Source organism: Plectropomus leopardus, chromosome 19 (genome assembly GCF_008729295.1).
Source record: "Plectropomus leopardus isolate mb chromosome 19, YSFRI_Pleo_2.0, whole genome shotgun sequence".
Classification (NCBI taxonomy): domain Eukaryota; kingdom Metazoa; phylum Chordata; class Actinopteri; order Perciformes; family Serranidae; genus Plectropomus; species Plectropomus leopardus.
In genome coordinates, this window is record NC_056481.1 from 11,702,798 (window position 1) to 11,726,159 (window position 23,362).

General features: G+C 38.4%; 1 protein-coding gene across 1 annotated transcript in view; it reads right to left on the reverse strand.

The window, feature by feature from the left end:
- LOC121958663 (vinculin) overlaps positions 1-19,468 on the reverse strand; it is a 36,559-nt gene extending 17,091 nt beyond the window's left edge. Inside the window, exons 1-3 of the mRNA XM_042507745.1 lie at positions 19,112-19,468; positions 3,451-3,521; positions 632-782 (exon numbers count right to left, since the gene is read on the reverse strand). Coding sequence (XP_042363679.1) covers positions 632-782; positions 3,451-3,521; positions 19,112-19,279 — 390 coding nt within the window. The 5' untranslated portion in view covers positions 19,280-19,468. The remainder of the gene's footprint in view (positions 1-631; positions 783-3,450; positions 3,522-19,111) is intronic.
- Positions 19,469-23,362: the final 3,894 nt, after the last annotated feature.

Consider the following 23,362-nt stretch of genomic DNA (forward strand, 5'->3'; position numbering starts at 1 on the left):
AATGAATTCCTCCGCCGTCAGATGTCGGTCAGAAGTATAAATAAACTGTTCATAGATTCACATAGATTCACATGTGTTTCTGAAGTTAGAGGCAGAACCACATCCTGCAAAAAACAGGAAATCACTACATGGACTAAACTGCAAAAACAGATGTAACACTTACTAAGCACAATCATACAAATATAATAAACTGTTTCCCCAAAAACCCACTACGCTTAACTGACTCAAATTGTGGATATTAGGTAAAAAAAATAAATAAAATTTTATCCCGGCAAATGTGTGTAGTACTTTTTAAATATGTTTATAATGCATTCTAGACATGGGCTTACAAAAAAAAATCAGCGAGTGATGAGCAATTATGAAGTATTATGATACTTAACCTTATAAGTCTACAAAAATGCTGTATAATGTACTATGATTACTGTTATAAAGCACTGTGAATATTTTATTTTTAAATATATCTATAATTATACAGTGATATAAACAGATTATAACACGTTATAAGTATGTTTAAAAGGCATTACAGACATGGGAATCACAAAAAGTAGTACCAATATTTCTTTCCTTTACTGTTTCTTTCCTTTCCTTGTCAAATAAAATACAATGAATGAACGAAAGAATGAATAAATACCTCAGCCTCATCAAATGTCAGGAGCAGGTCAGAGGTCCCAGAGAGGATGCCCCGAGAGCCATCAATGAGGTAATCCCGAGCAGGAACAGAGTAGGGATCAGCTTTCAGCATGGAGGCAGCCTGCACCAGCTTAGTGCTTGCATTCTCCACTCTGTGGAAAGCAGAGGATGGTGGATTTAAAGACCAGTAAACATAAAAAATAAAAATCCTCAAAACAAGTCATGCTGATGATACGAAAAACCGTCAGAAGCCAGATGGACTTTACACATGGAAACAGCAAATTGCCTACAGCAAAAACAGATGGAAGCTTTGAGACACAGCTAGCCATAACATACAGTGACTGCTTGACAGGCTGATTGATTTTGTTTGATTTTCTCTTCTTATATGTTTTTCATCGGACTTTAAACAAGTACTAACATGAGAGCCAATGGAGTCTAAATCCCGGATGAAATACTTTTTATATCATCTTTCATTCAGCGGTTAAATTGGGAATTAGGAAGGGGGTAGACCTCTCCATACAGTTAAAGACTAACACCACAATTCTACATGCATTTAATGTATATAGAAATAACCTGATTAGATTCAACTGTTAACTGATGCTGGGTGTAGTCAGAAGTAACAACATGAATAAAATGAATATATCTAAGCTCGAAGGCATTGCCAATAAAAGAATCTGCCCTTCACAGTGTGTTCACACATCATGTGAGCAGCTTAATCTATTCTTACTCATCCCACTAGAACAGTTAGTTTACTTCCTGTACCACAGGCTGTTTGTGTACCATACGATGCATGTGTGAAAACCGCACTGTTCACCACAAGCTGCAACACAGAATGAAGACATTAGGCCTAAACAATTAAGTGCATTAAAAAAATATTTTGTTCCTAAAATTGGTGATGTGATTTTGGCCATACTCGTGCATCCCTGGCAAATTATCATCATTAGATGTCAGAGTGAAACTTGGTTCTTAAGTAAAAATATTATGTAGACATACTTTTGCAGACAAATGATGATGATGATGATGATGATGAAACATTGCATTTTAATGTTTTTCTGATGGTTATGTGTGTGGGAGTGTGTTTGCAACTTTTGATCTACTCTTCCCTTTCCTACACACCTGTCTCATGAAATAGATGTATGAAGTCTTTGAAATGATGTTCTCACAGAGCAAAAGTAGATGTTGTTTTATTTTCACTGGCCAAAAGAGAAACTGTAAAAACAGCCGAATGAATTGAGCTTGAAGATTCATTCTTGACCTTGGAAGTGGTAGCTTCTGATTTTGTGAGCAGAAGACTCAAGAGGAAATCTACTGAAACAAACCCAAGTTAAGATTTTTTTGTCAAAAAGCCTGATGAATAAGTAAATGGACCGGACATTTCATTTTTCAGTAAGTTCTTGAGTGAGTGGGATATGGGGAAAGCAACTCAGGCGCTAGTTAAAAATGAAACATGCTTTCTTCTGTTTTAATGTTTGAAAGATAAAGTGCATTATATATCATACAGATTTTAAAGCCCTATGAGGTAATTTTGTGATTTTGGGTTAAATAAATAAAACTGACTTGACTTTGAGTTCTGAAGCATGAGTATCTCCATCTCTTGACAGAAAAGTCAGCTTGTTTTCCCAGGATGCGATTGGACCTCTAGAGGCGAAGCTCAAGCTGACTCCGGCCCAATTCAACCCCTGTTTTCACAGAAATGTAAATGATTGATTGTTGCCTCCGTGGTGCGATGCACTCGATGAACTCCTGAGCAGAAAAAAACTGCAGGCTCAGCCCTTTGATTCAGCGTCATACATGCCACCTGCATTGTGTCATAACAGCCACATTGCACATAGAAACACGCAACAAGCCAAGGACCCACACATGTTCTAGTTCCCACAGTTTACTGTCATTTGCCTACAGGCCAAATGTTAAAAAAGATCATTATTGCTTTTTTTCCACAATTTTAGGCACCACAAATGGGCAAAACAAGAGGAGCTTAGTTTCCATACTTCTGGAGTAAGTCTCCTGCATGATAAAACTAATGTATGTGCATGACATCGAGGTCGACGTGTGTGTGTGCATCTTTGCAGGGCCAGCCAGCAGTGTCCTTCAGCGTGCACTAGCAAGAAACAGCCATGCATTAACCGGACCCCGACAGACACTATATTTAGTGAAGGAGACGCATTCCAGCACATGTGCTGATGGATGACGACAGGGTGACGATGTGACTCGGAGGCGCCAAATGTGTTGAGCCTGACGACCTGCGCCTGCCAATGCGTTTCATCCCTGACCTTGGGGGGGGGGGGCTCCCAGGTCCTGCCACTCCCTCCCGAGACAGTAGTGTCTCATGTAATCAGGTTGGGAAAAGACGGTGATATGGACAGACAGCAGCTGAGCACAAATTAATGATTTAGCTGATCCAGGAAGGCAAATACATTGATAAATATGTACATCTTGTCTTTTCTACATCAACATTTTGTGTGTGTATGAGTGTGTCTGTGTGTGTGTGTGTGTGTTTCATATTTTAACATAAACCAAAAGCAGTAGCAGCCAGCGGCTCTTATGCATGAAGGCATGTATGAGTTTGTTGCCCTTCTCCTTTAGGGTAAAGGAACTCCTCCCTAAGCAAAAAAAGTATTTCTGTTACACCAGGGCACTTAACATGCCATGTCTGACCTTTGCTTGGGCACAACCAGCCATTACTGCAACAGATAAAGAGAGAAAGGAGAGCCAGAGAGAGGCTAGTGGGTTCCACATACTGTAGAGAGAGACAACTGATTCATTTGAGAGATTTGTCACTGTATGAAACTGAGTTATGCAAAGAGTTTCTTCTGTTCTTACTTGATGAAAGCTGGTGGCATGTCCCTTTTCATGATCTGGTCCTCAGTGGTTTGTACAGTCTCCTTCCCCACCTGAGAAACACAGAGTTCTTTATGAGTAAAAATAATTATGATTTAATGGATTAAGACATTAAAAGGAAAATATGCAATCTATAACATGCAGACATTTCAAAGCAAAGACATGAGAAGCCATTTTGCATACATCCCAGCGCTGCAAATCATTATTTTCATCATTGACTAATCTGCCAACTAACTGATTAATCATTATGTCTATAACACATAAAAAATGCTCATAAAAATTTCCCGGAGCCTAAAGTGACGTCTTTATTTTGCTTCTTCTGTCCCACCAACAGTTAAAAATCCAAGGACTCTTCATTTACAGTCTTAAATCGCAAAGAAAAGCAGCGAATTTTCACATTAAAGAATCAGGAATCAGTAAATGTTTGACAGTTTTGCTTGAAAAAAGACTGAAATGATTATCAACATTGTTGGCAATTGATTTTCTTTCGTTTGACTCACTGTCACAGCTCTAATGCAAAACATAATAAATCATAATTAGGCTAACTTATTTGAATGCCTTGAATAAATGATCTTTTATTACTTATTGTTTCAGAACCTAATTCTTATTACTTTCCTATATTATCTTACTAATGTTAGAAGTAAAGCCAACAACCTGTTTTCTACAGCAGGTCCTTTATTTGACTTATCCACTAAGTTTCAAGCTGACTTCACCCACTTAGCATATGCTTTTTTTTTTTTTTTGCATCAACTCTTTCAGGAGCAGGAGCTTGTCCCAGCATGCACTGGGCAAAGGTCAAAGCCACCCCGTGCAGGTCACTGGTCTATTACAGTGTCCACATACATGCTGTATACTCACAGTCACTTTTATCTAACACTTTGGAGTCGTGAGAGGACTAGAGATGGAAACTATGACAGGTAAACATAAGTGAAAATGGTAAGCACATGATGAACCAGAGAGACAGAAAGTTTGAGATCATAAAACTCTTAGTTGTATAGCTACAAAGTTAAAAATTAAGCCTTTATTGTCTTGATTTGATGGCAGAGCATTGTGATCAAGTGAATAATTTTAGTTACCCGTACTAAATATTACACAATATTGTTTGTCTGTTGACTGAAAACTTATTTCAATGAATCAGGCTAAATAATGTCTAACATTCTGACATTTCTTAATAAAACTTTGAATGCCTGCTGACAGTGCTTATATATTCATAGACTGTAAAAAAGTAATGTGACATGACGTCCCCCACAAGAGATTTTGAAGCCCCAAATCCTGCATTTTGGCCATTTCCATGTTGGATTTTTAGCGCCAGAATTGATTATATTTGGACAAGAGGGTGGTGCTGTAAAGAAGCGAGGGCTGGATCTGACTCATGTGACGCCTCACATAGTCTGTCACATTAATGGCCTCACCTTTAGTTATGCATAACTTCGGCCCTAAATAAAATGTCATCAATGTTGAAATTAACTATAGAAACCAAAACCATTTTTTACACTAGGTTGTAGCATGAAGCATGTTTATTTCTGCTGTAAAGTTAGGTATCTTAACATTAGGTTTATGGGGATTTACTCTGTTTTAGGGCCAGCCTCAAGAGGCTATTCAAGGAACTGCACCTTTCCGTATTTCTGCATTGGCTTCGTTTTAAGCCCCAGTGTGACGTACAACTCAAAAATAGTTCACATATTCAATAACCAAACCAAATCAGTGCACAGTTAAACTGCGGTAATGACAGAAAAAAGCTCTAATGCTTCACACTTGCTCCTGTGATTCAATCATGGACTACTTTGACAACAAACAAACATTTAAAGAATATTTTCATCTTTCTTTGATAAGTGGCTAAGTGTGAAAATGCAATCTGTGCTGTAGGAAATCTCATCCATTGGCTTAATATCAGGGCCCTATACATGAATCATGACTAATGATACGATTTTGACAAGGAGACTGCAAACTACCAAACTCAAAATAAGTTTAATAGATGCCATAATAAAAAAAAAGTAATGCTTTTATTGGAAGGTGCTACATATTCTTCCATATTCCGTTCATAGTGTTAAAGGTGGCACAAAGGGTGGTCAAAGAGTCTCCAGTAAAGATGGGAAACACCCCCACAGCAGCCTCAGCCCTGATGACTGGCTCATCAGTCATGAGGATTTTGTATCAGTCAACACTTGAAGCTCTGGCACTAGGTTTCAGAAGAGCTGACAGAGTTGCGCTGGCTCAGAAATATGCAAATTTTAGATCCCCTCCTAAGGTTTCATGCAATTTTAGCACACATTTCATATATCAACAGCATTTCATATGCGTGAGTAAAAACTCGGTTACCACAACTTTCCCCCTCAGGGAGTTTTCTCTTTAATCATGCAGTTTTCCAGAATGATGTCCTGTTGCTTGTCCAGTGAACCATTATTTCAACAAGGCAGCTGCTGGGGGGATGCCAGGCCTCGGCACAGTTATAATGCGTAAAGCAGCTGAACGTCGCCTCTCCCTCAAATGCCAAAATGACTCACCTCCCCCATCATGACCTCAGCTCTGCAGAGAGACACAACTCACCCACGTCGAGCAGCCACGGGTGAGAGATCACGGGCGTTCATACAGGGACACGAATCACATTGACTGGGTTAAATGGGCTGCATCCCTGCCCCATAGGGACATGTTCAACATTTTCTTTTACATTATTATTATTATAACAAATATATACTATAGGAGTGATTACCTCACTGTCACATATAATTTAGCAATATAAAACATTTTCAACATGTTGCACTGTGCTTAACTTTGCTGGCAAAACAAGCAAATTTAAGAGTGCTCTGGGTATTGCTGATGGCACGGTTTTGACACAATTTACAGATATTTTATCGATTAAATAATAAATCATTAATAAACATTAAAAAAAAATCTAACAAAGTTATTTGGGATGCTGTTTTGATGCTGGTGAACGTTCCCAGAGAGCTCGTCAACGTGTCTGACTACACGCAGTAGCAGAGCCATTCCAGATGGTTGACGTGGAGGCAGTAATGGAGCACAGCAGACATACATCTCCTCACTCTCTTTTCACCACACCAGAGGGACTATGAGTGACTGAGGGGTTATAAATTAGGGCCAAAGGTTGTGTCAGACTAAAACTGGAGCTTAGCAGAGGCTGCCCATCTCTGAGCGAGGTGACAGCGTGCATATGCCACCCTGACGTTCCACCAATGAGTCGCTCTAAACAAAGGCAACAACAACAACTGAAGCTGTTCTGTCCTGTTCAGCTAAAGGGCAGCCGGGCTACAGAGCAGGAATACAGGGCACTGACAGGGTAGTAAACATAAGTGAGGGGGGAGGAAGTAACACAAAGACCTCACAGCCTTGCCAACACTGCTGAGCACTGTAACCTCCTTTTAAGAGGTAACACCACTCTCCTGTCTTGTGAGCTCTAGTATACAGGCCAAGACTGCTGCCAGCACTTCAAACACACTCTTTGTTTTCTTACGTTTTGTTTTTGTATTTGCAGAACACCTCCACTTTGTGATAACATATGTAAGAACAATAAAGTTTACAGATGTTATCCCATGTAAAGATATGTAATATTTCTATATGAAGGTAGATTAATTCACCCACCATCGGAAACACACTGTGAACTGTTGGGCTTGGCATCGGTGCTCGACAAAGTAAATCAATACCAAGTAGAATGGCTTTACTACATGCAAGTGACGTCTACAGGCATTTTACAAAACTGAATCCTTCCTTTCACATGATGGATATTGAATGAAACGGAAAAAAAAACAGGCATCAAATTAAGTATTCTGCTGGTATTGTTATTGCTTTATCAGTACTGGTTCTGTTGATCAGCAGAGTAAACATTTGCAGGTTATAGCCAGTTACTTGTGAGTTTTTTTTCCTGGTTACTCTGGGTTTTTTTCACTGTCAGACAAAATAAGTAATGTTTGGGACTCTAGCATGTTGTCACATTTTCAAAATTTCACAGATAAAATTACTTGATTCTAATATATTAATTACTTTTTTTCAGATTAATATAAGATTTATTGATGATGAAACTACTTGCTGGCATACAATTATATTGTTCTCACCTCGGAGGACACTTTTTATGAGTTACTGTAAAAAATGAGCGCTTGCTTCTGTCAGGTGCACACGGGAACCTCACCAATAAAGTACTCTGCAAACCAGTCTTTGGCTTTATTACATACTGAACTGCAACTCTGGCTGAAAAGTGCTTGAGTAATCTCCAAACCGAATTGTTAAAATAACACAAAGATTTATATGAGATCATATCAAGTTTAGACATGACCTAAACAGAACAAAGGAGAGAGGACAGACTACACCAAAGGCCAACAATGTGGAGGCCAACAGCTAAATGTTTTTAACAAGAGCTGAGTCATACTCTCCCCGAATCATCTTGTGAGTTGAGGCCCTTGGTACTGTATTCAACAGGTCATCAAAAGGCTGTGTTCATTTTCCTCCTCCCCACGGAGCCTCTTCCTGCTGTCTGAAGTTCAAAACAGTGCACAGCCAAAAAAGCGATCCAAACAATTTGCTGCAAAAATAGAACTGTGACCTGGGTTTATAGGCGTTGTTGTCAAGCAGTTCATGATGCCTGGACTATTTTGCTATTTTGAGCCTCTGACCAAATTTTGGACCAGATTCTTATGACACTTACACTGACAGAACTTGACATTATAGCAGCTTTAGTCTGTACTTTTTAAAGGGTCTCTAGTTCCCTCATCCCAGGATGACATCTACAAACTGCGCATTTTGTCTGATTAACAGCATGAAAGACTTTTATTAATCACCAAAAATATTCTCCATTACTTTTTTTGCCAGCAACTCATCAATCATGAAATAAAAAGTATTATCTATTGGCATTTTGCCTTTGATAAATGATAGTGAGGACGGGGAACTTGTGGGAAAGAGGAAAAGATGACGTCCAGTTTCAACTCATTCTTAATCAGAGCCGACACACAGGCCAAACCACAACACAAATATCCTGTTCCTTGAATAGATTCTAGCAAACCACTTTAAGGAAGGACAGTTTTTCACATCCACCTTCTTTTTAAAACCTTTCACCAATTCAGTGTCATCTTCTTTCAAGCTGTCACATACCGAGCCGCTGGCTGACAGTCTCATTTACCATTTTGTGTCTGGAGTGGAAACACTGACACTCCTTTTTACTGTCCAAGAGTGCTGTGTGGAAACCCTGTGTGTTGTGGAGTAGCTTGATAAAGTGGCTGCTCCTTTAGAACAGACTCGGCTTTGTTGACAGCAGCCCATCGCTCTGCCGGGAGAAGAAAGGCCACTCTGAAAGCCTCAAGGCTGCCAAGACACAGCCTGCCTTTCACATGTTGGGTAGTTTTAGCACAATGCCTTGTTAGTCATGGTGACCACAAAGATCTATGATGGCGAAATTCTGGCAAACGCCGTCACTGCTGCCCTTAGCAATGTCCCACAAATAAACTACGTTATTCTGTACAGCGGTTGCAACTCACACACTGATTCCCACTCTAAGTGACTTTGTACTGCAATCTGATGAGACACGCAACTTGATGGCGCAGCACTCCATTAGCTACTCCTGATCAATAGTCACAGAACCAGCAAGTTCTGAGATATATCAAATGACTTCTGACTAATATTGACTCAGAGGGGCAGCAGAGAGGTTGCGCTGAAGGTCAACGCCTTTATCATGCATCTGTCAAGAGGTGTTTATTAATTTGGTTCAGGAAGTAGCTGCGCATGGGGTGTCCAAGGCGATGAAAGTCACAAATCAAATGGCCCTGCAGCCACAGAGAATATATCACAACTATCTATCTCATGTTACAGGAGCTTAGCAGCTCGTACACTGTTACCGGGGAGCGGCACTCATCTGTGTGAATCCTCCTCTTTAAAAGAAGAGTGAGTCAATACAAGGCAGATCATAAATGAGCTGCCATTTTCCACCGGAAAAAGGATTGCTAAAGGAATAGAGATAACAGGAGATTACTTTTATTGCATCTACTGAGGGCTGGGGAGGAAATGGCAACATAACACCCAAGTATCCAATCAGGATGTTCACTGGACCATAAAACAATTTGTTGCTTTTGAATGGATCCAAATCTTTTGTTGCATTGTGGAACAATGACTTTGAATTTAAAATATTTAACATCAATAACACATGGGACAAAAATTAATGGTTTGATCTACAAGGAAAGATCATATATGACAATACTGTATGTGTGCATGCATTACAAACACTGAGCCATGTTATGAATAAGTAATGTCCATCTGTATATTAGTGCTTCTTGTCCATTATCTGTGCCCTCAGATATTGCAGGTGCATGGTATGGGATCTTCTGTTTTAGAGTTCTGGCACTATTTTTTATTTCAAGTAAAGAAACAGATAAAGGTGAGACTGTGCCGACAGTATAAAAGACAACACAGTTCAAGAGAAAGTTTGCACCAAAATCAAAAATGCAATTTTTTCCTGTTGCCTGTAGTGCTATTCAATCAATCTAAATAGCTTTTTTATGAGTTGCAGAGAGTTGGAGATATTGGCCGTAGAGATGTTTGCCTTCTAATATAATGAAACTAGACTGCACTCGACTTGTGGTGCTCAAAGCGCCAAATACTACATTTGAAAAACTCAAAAGCAATGTCTCTTTCCAGAAAGCATGATATCATACTCAAGATAATCCACAGACCTTTTTATGGAGCAGTTTTATGTAGGAACTATTTTCTTTATACCAAACTATATCTGCCAATTGTATCATTGCACAGAAGGAAGCATGCATCTTCTTCTAGCTCACCTAGCAGCACTCAGCTACTACCAATGTTACAGTTCAGCTGAGAAGGATGCCATTAGTGTTTACATCTTGTGCGGTCACAAACACGAGCCTTTTATCAATCCTTCTGTGCAGTAATCCACTTGGTAGGCGTAGTTTGGAAGAAAATAGTTCCTACATGAAACTGCTCACACCACAGTCTGTGGATTATCTTGAGTGACCAGGTTGTGATTTTTGGAAAGAGAAATCACTGTTGTTGGAGCTTTGAGTACCATAAGCTGAGTGGCATGTAGTTTGGAAACTACTGGAAAGAGCACAGATATCTCTACAGCCAATATCTAAGAATAAGGTTATATGGGTTGCATCCACATTAATTCCAGCAAAGTATTTGGGTTTTTTTTCTCAGTCATTCAAACTTGATTTCTTTTTTGGAAAAGCGACAACCCTACTGCATTGCATCCTTTGTCATGGTCTGCAGTCATAATTATCTCTTCGCCAAAGGAGAGGGGTTTTCCCCTCACCGGCTCACGCTCATGTTCCTGAGTGGGGCCGACAGCTGCCGGGTCTTCCTGACTTGGCTTCCTGCATTTCCTCATCAATTCATCACTACACCATGTCCTCCTATCCTGACAATGTCCTCCTATCTGACTGATGGAAGAAACAGATTACAGATGGAGTATGAATCCATAAACAAAGTATCTCTTTTCAATTGAGTCTACGCAAACATTTCAGAATCTGTTGTCCTTGTGCTGTTGCCAAGATGACAGAATCAAATGGTAAGCAGCATGAAATGATTTCCCTCGATAAATTACAGGAAGCTTGAGCACCAGGTAATGGAAAATGTTTTCTTTTGTACGCCTTTAAGTGCTTTAGTTATTGAACACATTTGTTTCCCATCCATAAATGATTAAAGAAATGATTATTCAAAGCCTCATCAAACACTGATGTAACCTGCATTGAAAAACTTCCACAGGTTGTTAATGCTAAATGATTAACTTTTTAAAACCTGGGTGAATTGGCTTGACTTCTTTCAAAAACATGGGAAGAAGGTAATGAGCTACCAAAGAAGAAATGACCCAAAAATGAGCAAGAAATTAGTAGTAAAAAAAACAAAAGCCTGAAAATACGTTTAATAAAAACACAAAACTGGCATAATTTAAAATATGTAATCATAACAATTATTTTTAACCCAGACATTTTCCTTGCTTTTTAGAAAATATTTTTCTAATTTTTCTAATATCTCCTTCTTCTAATTTCTTGCAGTTTGTGAAACATTTATTCCCAAGTTTCTTTTTGCCTTTATCCTATGATTTTGCAAGAAATTGCAACAATGTGTCCAGAGTTCAAAGGTTTAAATACTTATGAAAAGCATCTGAAAGCAGCATAAGAAAAATGCTGTCAAAAAATGCGGTTTTATAGGGTTTAAGGAGTTGAATACTAGCAACACTCCTACGTGTGTTACTCATATATTCTCCCGAATGAGTGAAATACTACAGTAGAGCCCAACTTCCAGTATTTGCATTTCTTTGGTATTGTTGCATAAATCACAGTGGTATTTTGCAACTCCAGCAATATTGCAAAAGGCAGCTGCTTTTTTCACCCAAAGATCGAATGTACAGCTGCTGAGTGATCTGCACAGGAGCATCTATACTTGTCACGTGAGCTTCATGATCTGTGCAAACAGGAAGACTAACAGTTACAACATTTTCGCTTCAGGACCCTTCATCACTGGCATTCTTTTCTTTATCCTACGCCTATAAAAAGGGCTATAAAAATAATGAAGTACAACAGGTCTGGAAAAAACAAGGGCCTGTTTAGTCAACTCAAAAGAATGACTGCTGACACAGAGAGACATGTTGTTCTTCCATTTAGCCCAGTAGGAAAAACATTTAAACTCCCAGAAACACTTCATATACAATATAAATATTTATATGTCTAATAAGCTGTGATAAGCACAGCAAATATACTTTTACTCAGAATGTTTTCGATGTTATGGTTTCATTATGCTAACACCCTTACACATCTTAAAGTTGAAACTTAAACCTGTCAGATACAAGACAGAACTACAATGATAAAGCAGAGCCGCATAAAACAATAGAGCAAACACTGGAGGCTGAGCCAGGCGACAAACTTTGTCGTTTCTCTTATGTTATCATTGCACAAGTCATTTTTGGCAATAACCACAAGGCTTGCTTATTGCACAAGCGCTGAACACATCATCTCTCACACCACTTCAAACTTATGTCTTGACTACAGTTATTCATAACTTGCAGGTAAAGCCTGCAAATCTATCTATCTATCTATCTATCTATCTATCTATCAAAAATTTAAATGTGTCTGATAATACATAGTAAAATGAATTTCTTTTCACTGTGCGGCACTTATCCATAATGGTAAGGTGCTACTGCTCACAGTTACATATGCAAAAGCTAACAGTTACATATAATTGAAACATATTGGCCAATTAGCAGGATTATTATTTCAAGTGTAAGGACATTCTTGTGAGTCACAGTGGATCGTTTTGTATCTTTTCAAGCAAGAGACTCTGACACATTGTCCACCTCAGAAACCACCAGAGTGCAGAAGGTGATCCTAATGCCAGAAACACACTGTGTGAGCAGTGCATGAGCAATGCATGAGAAGTACGTGGCATCCATGTTAACAAATCAGAGTAGCCACACTGCCTGTCTGAGCAGCGCTGCTCAGGCACGTCTTAGTTGCTTGTAAGCTGTGGCACATCTAGAGAAACGTTGACTCCCAAACCGTGATATATGCTGCAGTTCAGTGAGGATGCGCTGCTCATGAATGCAGTGTGTTTACGGCTTAAGGCACCTCATCATGCTACGATTGCTGATGACTTAGTAGCTTCAGGCAAGCCCAAACGAGAGAGGACCCAAAAACACTGTGAGAAATATCTCAGGTTTACCTCAGTATGATACAATATATATATGTATGTTTCTCTCTATGAGCTAAGGGGGACTTAGCCTGAAAAAGTTGAAGACTTCTGTCCTCTACAAAGACGAAGCTGACATGAACAGTTGTGTGAACACAGATTTTTCTCAGGGGAAGGTTCTTAATTACTCAAAATTCACCAAAATAGTTCATTCAAAGCATCAGCTCAACCCCCCTCTGAGCAGGGATGCATTCCTGCTTGCTGGGAATTCTTCACATTCCTCACATTCATCTTTAATTGAGGTCTGGCTCATTGTCTCAATAGAGCACTAGTGAAGGGTCTCAATTCGACAGGACGCACATGCTGCACTTTAAATACTGGGTCAGGTTTACAAGGGCTGCACTTTTATCTCCATGCAGCTGGAATAACAAGATTAAGCTCTTTCAAATTAATAATTTAAAGGGCTACACATTTATCATGGTGAGTGCACCAAATCTCTTCAGACAGGCTTAAGCATCCAAGACTATCCTAAAATATCATCTTCCTTTTCTTTGTCTGTCAATGGAAAGGAACCTGACGCAACCATCAGAATATGTATTTTGAAAGGTAGTCTCATTTGTAACCCAATTTTACTTCAGGTCATCCAAAATCCAACTTGATTAACTGAGTTTAAGCTTCTGGCTCAAGAGATTTTGAACAGAATTCATGAGGGAGGAAAGTTGTGCAACATGTGCTTTTCTGGGCAGCACAGACAATAAGGTATATTGCTTTTTCTCTGGCACTGCCCCGCCCGCAGAATCTCTGAAGACATGCATTTAGACAGCCTTATCCCTTTCCCATCCAAGGATGATCCTTTCTTCCACAGTAATTTGCTCTCCAGTTAGAGAATAACTTAAACTGAGGGACTGTGCAAAACTTGAAAATGCTACAAATTGATGAAAACCTGCATGGACAAAATGACAACACCTAAATAAGTTAGAAGAAAAAAAAAGCACACTGTTTCCTAAAAAAAATTACAATTGTAATCAGTAACAAAGAAGTCAAAGATAAGGGCCACACAGTGCGCTTCTCTCTGAGCTTTGCAATATATGACTCACGGGACCGGTGGGACTTAAACCAGCAGAAATTACATCTGATCCTTAACTTCAATGACATCATAACACTGTCCATGTTGTAGTGTTGCTACAGCAACTGGAAATAATTACAGGCATATCCATTCATTCATGCCACTGTTGGAAACATCTGATCACAATTCAGAATGTCCACAGAGCCAGGATCCTTTCACCCCAAGCAAGTCGAGGTTGGACAGGACATTTTCACGTGTCAGGAAATGCTGGCAAGAGCTGCATTCATTTAAGAAACAATGACTGTGTTTACATGCACAAAATATTCAGTTTTTTGGCCTTATTCCGGAAGACAGTAATCCTTGATGGATGAATATGAATGAAAATTCCACTTAGATCCTCATTTTACATGCAACCATGTCTACTCCAATTAATGTGCCCTAACATGTCGTATATCACGTGAAAATATAGAAAAGTGGAACGGCTGGAGCCACTTGTGCTGTTTTGCTTCTTTGTGTCAAAATGGGGATTTTTTTGTAAAGTTTCAGTGGTGGCGGGTATTTTTCCTCATTTATTTCTTCAACAACCTTCTTGAAAAGATCAGTGTTGTGATATTTGTGCATGTCCAAAAATCTATTAACTTCCATAATGTTTATAAGACATTGTTTTTCTTCTTACAACCAGAAATGTGGGCTCTTTTTGGGGGCAGATAGCATGATTTCTTTTTTTTTGCTAAAAACTGCTGATGCTAAAAAATGGGTTAGTATACACACATTAAATATAAACCCAAAAAATAAATTGAAAGCATTTGGACAGCAGACAAGCTGTCCATTAATTATTCATGGGTTCATCTCTGCAAGCAATACCTTTCAACTTATAATTAATGTAAAAAAAAATCTGTTAATGGATCTTTAAGCACTAAGCTATTGTTTTGATGTTTTATGCTATGATTAACTGTGCACATTTTATTTTAAATGTATGAAGCATGTATCTTAAAAAAGAAGAGGTGTGTCTAACTTCCCTTAACATCTCACAGACACCCATCATCATAATTCGTACTAAGGACAGACTAGTACATTCATCTTTACGACCCTTTAACAACCCTGTTAAAGTTCTGGATATCTTCACTTTTAGTTGCACCAATAACCATAAATATTATTGGGTAAGGAATTATAACCATCACTACAAATAAAAAGTCTTACTACGTGCAACCAAAATTTGCTCATGACAGTATTTACGAACTGTTATCCAAGGTACTACTGCAGTATGATGGAGAGGGTCTTCTCCCAACACACAATGTCAAACAGAAGCATAACACATCATCTAAACACCTTTCCCTAATGCCCCCCAGAGGAAGGAAGTCTTGGGTGAAGACATCTAAACAAAACACACAATGAGGCACAGGCCGTATGTATGAGAATGGGCATTGAGGAATAACAAAAGCAACTAGTTTGAAATGGTTATGGACCATAAAACCTACTAAATGAACTGTGGGCTAATGGTAGGCAATCCCTTTAAATGGAGAATTCCTTTGCTGACAGGAGACGCCAGAGCAATTGTCCAAATTTATCAGCCAACAACTGCCAGTCTGACACAGAGAACAACACACAGGAACCAACTCTGCCTTAGTTTAGCCTCTATCCCTTCCTTACTTTACAAGCCACGATATCTAACAGCCCCCTCACATCTCCCTATTTCCTTTGTTAGAAGCTTTCCATGTATTGGTTTGTGTTTCAGGCTAAAAAATGAGGAAACAACATTGTCATTTCCTTACTTGCTGCTATGATAGCTACGATGTGGCTCTGAGGGACACCATTGTGGTCAGGTTTTTCCTGATGCTAAATATAATTTTAACCATAGCTGCATCTGGTCAAGGGGTTGTATGTAATGTTTTCAAGATGCAGTCTGGAAATGTATAACTAATAGCTCCAAGACATTTTAATTGCTCTCTGTGGGTAGAAAAGCATCACCAACTAGATATGATAATGTATGAGCACATGCCATAGTACACCAAAATTATAACTCCTGTACAGGGTAGGTTGTATTTTTAGTTAAGTTTACTTGTTTGTTAGTTGCTGGGTTCTCTAGAAAACATGTACATTTTTAAATTGACTATTTTTAAGTTCTGGGGCATAGGTCAAACAAATAGTGATTAGTTCATGTTGATGCATTTTCCGTGTTTCTTCAGAGTCTGAGCAATCAGCCTCTTTGGTGACTCGGAAAAAGAGACCACGTTTTGACAGGTGAGGATTCCTGGATTTATATATAGACCAACAGTAACCACTTCTCACTACAAATTATTGCTATGACAGCTATCAAAATGTGTGACCCATCTCAGTTTCACGAGGTAGCACATTTTGACAGCTGTTAAAATACAGTATGCAACCCAGAGTTGTGGACTCTAGTCACATGACTTTCACTTGAGGAAAGACTCAAGTCAAAGATTTGATGATTTTAAGCTAGACTTTACAAGGTGCATTTCATATATTATATTTTAATTATTTGGAAAACTGGGGATGTGCCTTCTCTTTAGACCTGGCCGGCAGAAATTACCAATTTGTTACACATGGAGAGTTCATTGTAGTGTTTCTGTCAGCAATCTTTGATAAAATATGGACCACGAATTCTGTCATATTTGTTGAGAACGGCCTAAGGCATGTGCCTGTACATATGTATGTTTGTGCATATAGGTTTGTACATTCAGCAAATGTGTACATGTACCATGTGTATAAGAGCATGTTTTTTTTCCACTTCTTTTTCTTTTGGGATTATTGATCTCTGGGGTGCAGAGGGGTGGGTAACGCCTTTATAGTTGTGTTGTGTTAAAATGCCATTACATTTGGTGAAAAGTGCATTAAAACCTGTTTAGGACTCAAAACTAAAGGACTTGGGATTTGACTCAGGACTTGCTTGTCTTGACTCGGGACTTGACTCAGGACTGGAGTGCAAAGACTTGGGACTTATTTGTGACTTGTAAAACAATGACATTGTTCCACTTCTGATGTGACCACAATAGAAATGTTTTGGAGAAGGAATATAGCTGACATGTTTTATCAAGTCACAATATCTACTGAGTCACAGAATGCAACATAACACCAGATTTGCAAGCAAATGAACAATTTTGACACATGTATTCTGTTTCATCACATGAACAGAGCATTGACATGTGACATATGATATTAATGACATGCAACAATGATCAATCATTTCTTTCAGTAACTGTCCCATACAGCACATTAGTCTATACTCAGGATGTCCCAATCAGATCAGAAGCACTGTTATTGGATCGGCCCAATTAATGCATTTTTTAAGCGATCAGAAGGCTTATTTTGAGCATGTGCCCCATCCCATCCTTTACTTTACATCTGACATCACACAGAGACTGATTTGTGCCAGATATTCAGGTTTTATTGTAATGCTGCTACTCCAGTAAGTAAAAACTGTTTTTTTTTCATGTTTGACTTAAGTTGCTACACCATTTTAAGTGGAATCGAAATTTTTGTTGTTTATTTTTTTGTGAACTAGTTTTACTACATTGTTGTGATAAGTGAAATCAAAACCAATTTTTATTTTTTTGTGACTGGGAATGATACAGTTAAGGTATAACACTACTTTGAAGTGGAATGCCATTATATTACTCGTTTATGTTTTTTTGTTTACTTTGTTATTTGTAAAAAATATCATAAAAAGCCTTAGGAACTGTTTGGATGCAGACAAATTTCTCGTATTGCTTTGCAGATCTATTAAATAGTCAAGCATATACACTGTATGGATTGTAATTAGGGGTCAACAGAGTATCAGCCAGACTTTGCTAATGGCATTGTCATTACTTTAAAGAGTGCCGAAAAAATTAGTTCATTAAAAAGTGTGCATATTACACTCAACTAACACTAGGGAAGGCAGTCTGCAATACATGCAAAGAAAGTGTCAGCATGGGAGGAACTTTTGCATTGTAAAACACGGGAGTTACTTTTATTCATTCATTTTTTCAATTTAATTTTTCACTTAACTTTACAAAAAAAAAGTTGCAGGTAACTTTCTGTAGATAACGTTGAAAGTTTCACTTTTGATTAAAAATTTGCTAATGGCATTCAAACAACGGTTTTGTGTTGGAGGTTCCAAATGATAAATTTTGAAATAAATATTGCCATTTCTATTGTAAATGCATATCGGTTCCAAATATCAGTTATTGGTAAGTAATATCAATTGATAACAGTATCAGCCCTGAAAAACAATATCAGTCAACCCTAAAATTTAATAACTTAAAGTGTGCATTGTGCAGCTGTATTATCTTGATAAATACAAGTACTGGATCAGGACTTGGTATCAGTACTTCCTCAATATAAAATGACTCGGATTGGGTGCAAAATACTTGATCGGGACATGTCTAGAGTCTATGGTGATCTGTTTGGAAGTTTTGGTTGAAATTATATGCAGTGCAAAGAACTTTCCCATCCATTATGTGGTTCAGTTAACTGAGGTTTCCTGGATGCAAACATGTATTTGAGGTTCATTCACAGACACATGCAATGACATGACACCACTGCAGCTATTCTTTGTAATAGCATAAAATGAGACAGGAGTTGCCTGTAGCCTAACGCTCCAGTACCTGGCCCACACTGACTAACAGCGGTGCCTACGTCAGTGCCTATGGCAGTCAGCTACAGAGGAGGCAGGGCATATTTTCAAGGGGAAAAGGGCGTCACTGCCCTTTGCCCCGAGTCAAACAACTTCAAAAAACTTTGATAGCATGTATGTATAACGTCTCTGCTATTATACACATAACGACAGAAGTAGTTATACATGAATGTTGTGTTTCAACGTTATTTCGAGAGCGGACGGTGTGGGACAAAGCGCGACAGGTAGCCTACAACACCCGCCGAGTTTGGGCACACTTTACCATATACCATCTTACAAAAGGGGAGCAAGTTACTCACCCGAACAAGGTTGCTAACAGCCGCCTGCACGGCAGCCACCGGCGCCGACAGATCTGGGATAGCTTTCCCGTCAACTTCACCTTCTTCGTGCATTATCACCAGATGGGATATCTGCTGAGCCACCGGCTCCAGGATACTTTCTATCGTCTTCGTGTGAAAAACCGGCATGGTGACAACTTTATACCACTATCCAAGAGAAAAACAAGTGAATCTCCTACCACCAAAGGCAGTTTTCTCCCCAAAACTCCCACTACAAAAGTCTAAAACACTCCCGGTGGCTTTTTATCCAGGACAGTTTCACCCTCCGGTATGAGGACTACAACTACTCCTGTGAAATCATCAATGTGGAAAAACTCCCAGCCACAGAGTGAGCGCGAGCAACCTAGACGTCAACCAACGTTCCCCGCCCTCGAACCAATCAGCGAGCGAGGATTCAATTTTCCTGGCGTGTGATTGGTCCATCGCGGTGCCACTATGTATCAGCACCTCCCGCTTCCACACAGGCGAGTTTGCTAGAGATCCGAGGTGCTCCCTAAATTACGTAATAGATTCTCATGCCCTAAAAAGGGAAATATGTGTCCACTGTTTGTGAGGAGTAGATTCCAGCCGCTGTAAATTTACAGGTCAGACAAGCTCTTTTTTACCCTAATAAACTTTATTTAACAAACTGCATACATCACTTATTTGCACAGGAACGATTGTAGTGCCAAAGTCGAAATTCAAAACATGCCAGGGTGTTTGGGTTGAATAAATAATACAAAAGTAAAAAAGAAAAAAGAGAGAGAAAAAGACACTATAGGCATATTTAAGGCACATCTGCAATCTGTATGTGTTTGTGTTTGACTGTGTGTCAGTAGGCCTGTATGTCTGTTTGTAGGTTTGTAGCCTATGGATGGATGGATGTACTACCTGGGTTTTAACTTGTGCACTTTATTGTGTATGTGAGGCATTTTATAACTGTGTTTTAAAATGTACTACACAAATAAAGTTATTATAATTATTATAGTACAGCTGTATCTACATGTATGGATCACACACATTCACACAAAGTGCACAACTCACAGCTAGAAAGAAATGTCTCTTTTGTTTTGTAAACTTACATTTATGAATGTAAAATTTGGCAAGAATAATCAACAGATTTATGATTAATACTTTTTCTTCAAATTTTTACACAGTGTCAATAATGAATTTGGAAACATCTTTCTATAATTTTCCAGAGTACTGACAATGGCCGTAAAGATGGGGCACAGTTTCCGGATGAGCTGAGCAAAAGGAACAATTCATATTGTTTATTATATAATTCTTAAATTTCTTTGGAAAATGCTCTGCATGGAAATAAGACAAGCTCTGCTTTTGCCACTTACAGTGCAGAGATTAGATCTAGGACTGATAGGATGTAAGATTGCAGACCTTACAAAAAAAACAAACAGGACAGAACAGGAGATTCCCAATAAATGTCATCATTTTAAATGAATTGCCACGGGTTATATTATGATTTATTGGATAAATGACTGACATTATTGTCCCATTTTACCTTACCTGCTGTCCCATTTTACCTGAACATGTTATCGGAGTGAAGTAGGGGTTCTCGGTATGTTTGAAGGTTCAAAGTTTAGGGAGTAACTAATTACATGTAACTAGTTACAGTAATAAATAATGTAATTGTAATCTGTTATAATGTAAGTGATTACAAAGGAGTAATATATGGAAAAAAACAAAAAAACAAAAAAGTAAAAAGTTTGCATGTTGAATAAAACATTCATTCTGTTGCATAACATTTATGCTCTTATGTATATAGGTCGTTTCAGCTTTATTGCCCTATTAAAACATTTTTAGAAAAGTAATCAAATGTAATAAGTTACATTACACTGACGAAATAATTAAAATAGTTCTGCAACTTATTACATTTTTAACTTGTAATGTGTAACCAATTACATGCCAAGCGGGGTCTTTGCATTGTTCAAAACAAGAGACTGCATTCCTTTTTCACTTTTAACACCAAACACACACACACACACACACACACACACACACACACACACACACACACACACACACACACACACACACACGCACACACACACACACACACACACAATAGTTTACCGTTAAGACAAAGCTTTTTCAAAAGTTGCCCAACACGATATGGCACATTGTTTCAATTCCTTCACTGCCCCAACCTCACACACTGGAATAACAATATTTGAGGATTGAAAATCATCTGCCAAGCAAAACCAGCTAAGGAATTCCCACAGAATCCCAGGAGGGACTGCAAGGCAGCGGCCCATTGCCTAAAAAGGAAGAGTCCAAACAGAAAGAAACAAGGAAGTTACTCTGTTTGAACCCTTGTGTAAACACACACAGGGCTGATATGCTTTCCTTTTATATAAGGGGTCATTGTACCAAATGTCAATGAATCATAATCAAATAGGAGATATCAGGATGTCTATATTAGGTTGATTTTGATGCTTGACTATGTGTTATCTCAACAAAACGCCCTAAAGTTTTTATATATATATATGCTATTTTTAAAGGCAGTACTAGAGTGCAAAATATAATTTCTCACCCCATAATAGGCCTTTTTATATCTTCCTTGCATACCCCCTGATAAAAAAATGAATCAGTAGACACTTGCACAAAATATATTTCACCCCATATCTCCCAAAAATCAGATAAGTGCAATGTCCAGCAGAGTCCATCCTGAATATAGACATCAAAGATGGCCTGTCTCTTCCTCAGCTCTCCAGTTACGTGCCGTGTGTCCATGCTGGAATGTGAGTAAGGCTGCTCAAGATGGGTGGTCTACACCTCCCTCTACCGTAGTGCCGTTAATGTCCTGAATGTCCTACCATTAAGTTAATGCCCTGAAATAGCAGTGCAAACGGTGTGTGTACTCAACACCATAAATCTGGAATTTGTTGTACACAAAACATACTGAAATAGTCTTGTTGCTTGGATACTTTATCAAAGCACACCACAACAACAAAAAGTTGTAACTGATTGTAAATATGAAAATCTGTTGACAGAATAACAGTTTTTAAGATACAGTAAGTTCTTCAGTTCTTTTCGTTTTCATTTTAAACCTCTACAAGAGAAAGCAGTGGGCGCCATCGTCTGGTTAAGTGGATTAAATGCAGTCAGTGAAATAGGAATATGGGGAATATTCAAAACAGCACGTCAATTTAAACATGTAAAAAAGTAAGTCATTGATTTCATTTTAATTCATTCAGGCTTAATTGGTAAACCAGTGAGATTCACAGAGTGCACAGATTTCTGTTACACTGATTTCCCTGACCAATGGCCAAATTCAATTCAACAATGCCACAGCAAGTGTATTTCATTTGAGAGTGGATGGAGGACAGCTGTTTGGACATCACTGATTCAGGCTGCAGTCAAAAATACATCATCCCCTAAAGAAGGCAACCCTGCAGTTTTGTGACAGCATGTTTGTTCACTGTAGGGAACATGACACTGAGGCCTATATTTCAAACACCTTACATGTGGTGTATTTGAGTCCTCTGTAAAGTACATCCTGGGCTTTCTAGTGACTTACTTGACTCACACACACGGGAATGTGGTCTACAGAATATAATTTCTGTCTTTTCAAGATTAAGGGGATTGCAGTAAACACGTTTTATGGCAGTAAAGGGGATAGGTGATCAAACATATTAAGATATATTGTTTCTGTTCTTTGTATATATATATATGGAGATTATGCTCAGATATAAGAAAATAAATGGACTTTGAGAGTGGTCAATAACAGAGACCTTAAGCTTTACCCCACACAGATGCTGGACCATGTGACTGTCTGATGTTTGGATGTATATCAACAGCCAGTGGGATTTAATAATGTTTGCTTTTATTATTTATCAATTAAATTCTTTATTTTTATTATTAATAATATACTTTCATGTATTTAAATTTGCGATTTTACAAAAAAGGCATCCTCATTTCCGGTTTACTTCTTGTACCATCTGTGTTAAAAAGTTGTGTGTTTTGTGTCTGGGTGATATATATTTATCACTTTTGTTTTTTTGTGAAAATCTAATAAAATATCAGAAAAAACAGGATGAAGATAAAGAAGTAGAAAGAAAATGAATTGTTGGATCTGCAGCAACATGCTGAAGTAATTGTGCTGCGTGGTGATGGCAAATTTGTAATATGTTAAAATGCCACACGAGGGCACTAAAGTCTGTATACAGAGCAAAGTCTTAATAGGGAGGGTTGGCATTATAATTACAGAAATTACTG